The sequence below is a fragment of the Solea senegalensis genome, linkage group LG18 (assembly GCF_019176455.1).
Source record: "Solea senegalensis isolate Sse05_10M linkage group LG18, IFAPA_SoseM_1, whole genome shotgun sequence".
NCBI lineage: Eukaryota > Metazoa > Chordata > Actinopteri > Pleuronectiformes > Soleidae > Solea > Solea senegalensis.
The window spans coordinates 1,339,345-1,342,253 of NC_058041.1; the positions used below are offsets into that span (position 1 = coordinate 1,339,345).

General features: G+C 34.1%; 1 protein-coding gene across 2 annotated transcripts in view; it reads left to right on the plus strand.

Moving 5' to 3' along the window:
• LOC122759300 (putative uncharacterized protein MYH16) overlaps positions 1 to 1,608 on the plus strand; it is a 43,320-nt gene extending 41,712 nt beyond the window's left edge. For both annotated transcript variants that reach the window (XM_044014075.1, XM_044014076.1), the window contains one exon: positions 97 to 1,608. In XM_044014075.1, the coding sequence (XP_043870010.1) occupies positions 97 to 249 (153 nt within the window). In that variant the 3' untranslated portion in view covers positions 250 to 1,608. The remainder of the gene's footprint in view (positions 1 to 96) is intronic.
• The last annotated feature ends 1,301 nt before the right edge of the window (positions 1,609 to 2,909 follow it).

Consider the following 2,909-nt stretch of genomic DNA (forward strand, 5'->3'; position numbering starts at 1 on the left):
AGTGAAAGGAACATCTCTTCCTGTACAAAAATAAATAAAGTTAGATATTTATGTTTATATCTGTGTAATGACTGAGGCACATCTGTGCTCCTCCAGGGTTACAGCACACCGTACCCCGGCAGGGTCAGGTCACCAAGCTCCGCTGGGTCCGAGGGCAGAGGTGAGAAGATCCTCAACGACGACAATGAGTCGGTCAACTCCCTCATCCCGGCTTATCTCAATTCCCTCAAGAAGCTCATGATCGATTAGACACCCGTGTCACCGTCTACGTCATATGAAGTTTGAAACATCAGGGAGGCTGAAACTGTAGTTTCACAACACGTTCAGGTCACTGGGATGTGGTGCCTGCTTGTGAGTACTGTACATTCCCATTGAACTTTATTTGAAATTTTCTCATTTGTTCCTGTTTGTGTTAGGAATGCAGTCAGTATAGGATCACAGCTTTAATTGTGTAACGTAAATCCTCACACACTTTACGTCCACTTAATTATATAATGTATTATTTGTATGTAAAAACTAATTGAAACTGCTCAGTAAATTCCACCACAAAAGACCAGCAATGAGGAATCAATCAGGAAGAAAATTTGACAAATCTTTTTTATCCATCCAAAAAAGAATCTGTCTCACTGTGTTTTATTGTTAGTAATAATTGTATTAACTAATCTCATAAGGCTTATTAATGAATTAACTACTGTAAATCAGTACAGATTTGGAGTACCCAGAAAAGGCAGCTCAGTTAACATAAACAGTTTTTGAACAAAAATACTGTAAAACGAGTTTTTCTTAATTCTTCCTGGACTGAAAATGGCTCATTTTTAGTCCAGAGCACAGACTACACAACATATATGTTACCTGAGTCACTAAAACACACAATTTATGACCTAATTCCACAGGCTAACTGGTTTATGCGATATCATACTTCAAGCTAAAACTGCTGTTAGCTAACCAAAGATGCTACCTGTCTGCAAGCTAGCTAGTTAACTAGCTAACTGTTGTTTATTAAATGAATACACAATGCTGTTGCTTGTACCATACAGTAATATACTGTATGAGTAAATACTTTTTTAGTCTTGCTAGTACAGTGGAACGCCAAGGCTAACAAATGCTAGTACGATGCTAGTAAATTCAACGGAAAGCTTAGAAAAGGTATCTTAGGTTCATTTCTTACCATAATGTTCTGATGATTATGCAAAATTCTAAACACAAATCAATGTACATGGACAAAATGTCCTATCTGTGAACAAAAATATGTAATACACTAAAGCAGCAGCTATGCTAATGTTTGACAATGGCGACTTGACTTATAATGTAAAGTGGTTTGTTAACCATATGCATTTAGCAGATGTATTAAGTTAACTTCTAACAGTTTATAGTTACATGAATCCAGTCAGTCAGTGTTACCAAGTAAAAAACAAGGTGCCATCAACACACATGTGTTATTATAGGTCAATATATTTTGACTGTTTTTTATTAAGTTAGTGTATTTGTTTGAGTGTTGTTGTTTGTTTTTTAACCACATCTTTATATCACTGTTTATTCTGTAACAAATCAATTTATTGTTGAATGTGAAAATGTTTTTTAAGACATTAAAAACTTTTTTTCATTTAATATTTGTCTGTTTGGATTTTTTTTTTTCCAACACATGAAAATAAAGCACAAGAAAGAATAAACCACAACTACCTGTGAAGTATCTCAAATTTACCAGAACTGTTTCACACACAGATCCAGGATCTAAGGTCACAGATTTCTTTGTTAATCAGTAGTGATTGTGTTCACCTGTCTTCTCCCACAGCTGAGGTCAATCATCCTGGCTGGGAGGTTATATATGCAGGTTGGAGATCACCTGCTTGCTTGGTTTTGTGTGTTTTTGTTTTGAATGCTGCAGAAGTTTGGTTTACTTTTCAAAATGACACGCTCTACTTTTGGTTTCCACCTTCCTGTTCAGTAACTCCTGCAGTTTTGGGCCTAGTTTCATGTTAAATTATATTATTGGGGGACTTTTATTCCCATCTTCTAGAAAACTGCATTTAACTCCTGACCTTTTTAAGGTTTCGTCTTCTGGCTAAATTTAACTCCTCGAACAAATGTTATGGTTGTTTAAAACCTTAAAAACAAAGGTTCACGCAAGTATAACTCAAGACAAGTTGTTTAACTTAAGAATTTGCTGTTTAAACTTCTTCTTAAGCAGATCACTGAAACTAGCAATGCCAAGTTAAGCAATTTAACGGCTATTGTTTTTAAAGTATAATCTACTTGTATTGAGTTAAATGAATGTTTACCACTTGGTCAAAATTCACAATTTGCCAAGACTGGGTAATTGTAAGTTTCAACTTATATAAACTTAGCAACTTAACCAAAACCCACAAGAAATAACTTCATTATGATTTTTCCTTTTATTACTGAAAATGCTCATTTTCTTTTTGGCTGTTAATTTACAAAAACATACAGATCCTCATTAAGTTCTACTATAATCAATAAGACATAAGAGCACTTTGAACAACATCTACTGTAGCTTCTGCGAGTTGAACAGCAGCAGAGAAAACAGAATCTCCCCAAAACTGTAACATTTCTCTTGCATAATAAACATTTAGTATGTTTTCACATATTACTGGTGCCAAATATCAGACGTCTTTGTGTAAGATGCTACTGTTTATTGTATTTCAGTCTGTCTGCTTCCTCTTACATAGGAAAACAAACATGTATAATAATATATATATATATATTTACAACCATTATTATTAAGATGTATAACAAGTTAAATCTAAATTTAAAGTAAATTTACCAACTTTATAAACCAAAAAAATTGGAAACCTTAAAAGAGTTTTCAGCCATAGCATTAGCTTAAACAAGCTAACTAGCAATAGAGCAATCGGTGTGTGACAGAATTTAACCAAGAAAATCAGCAGTTG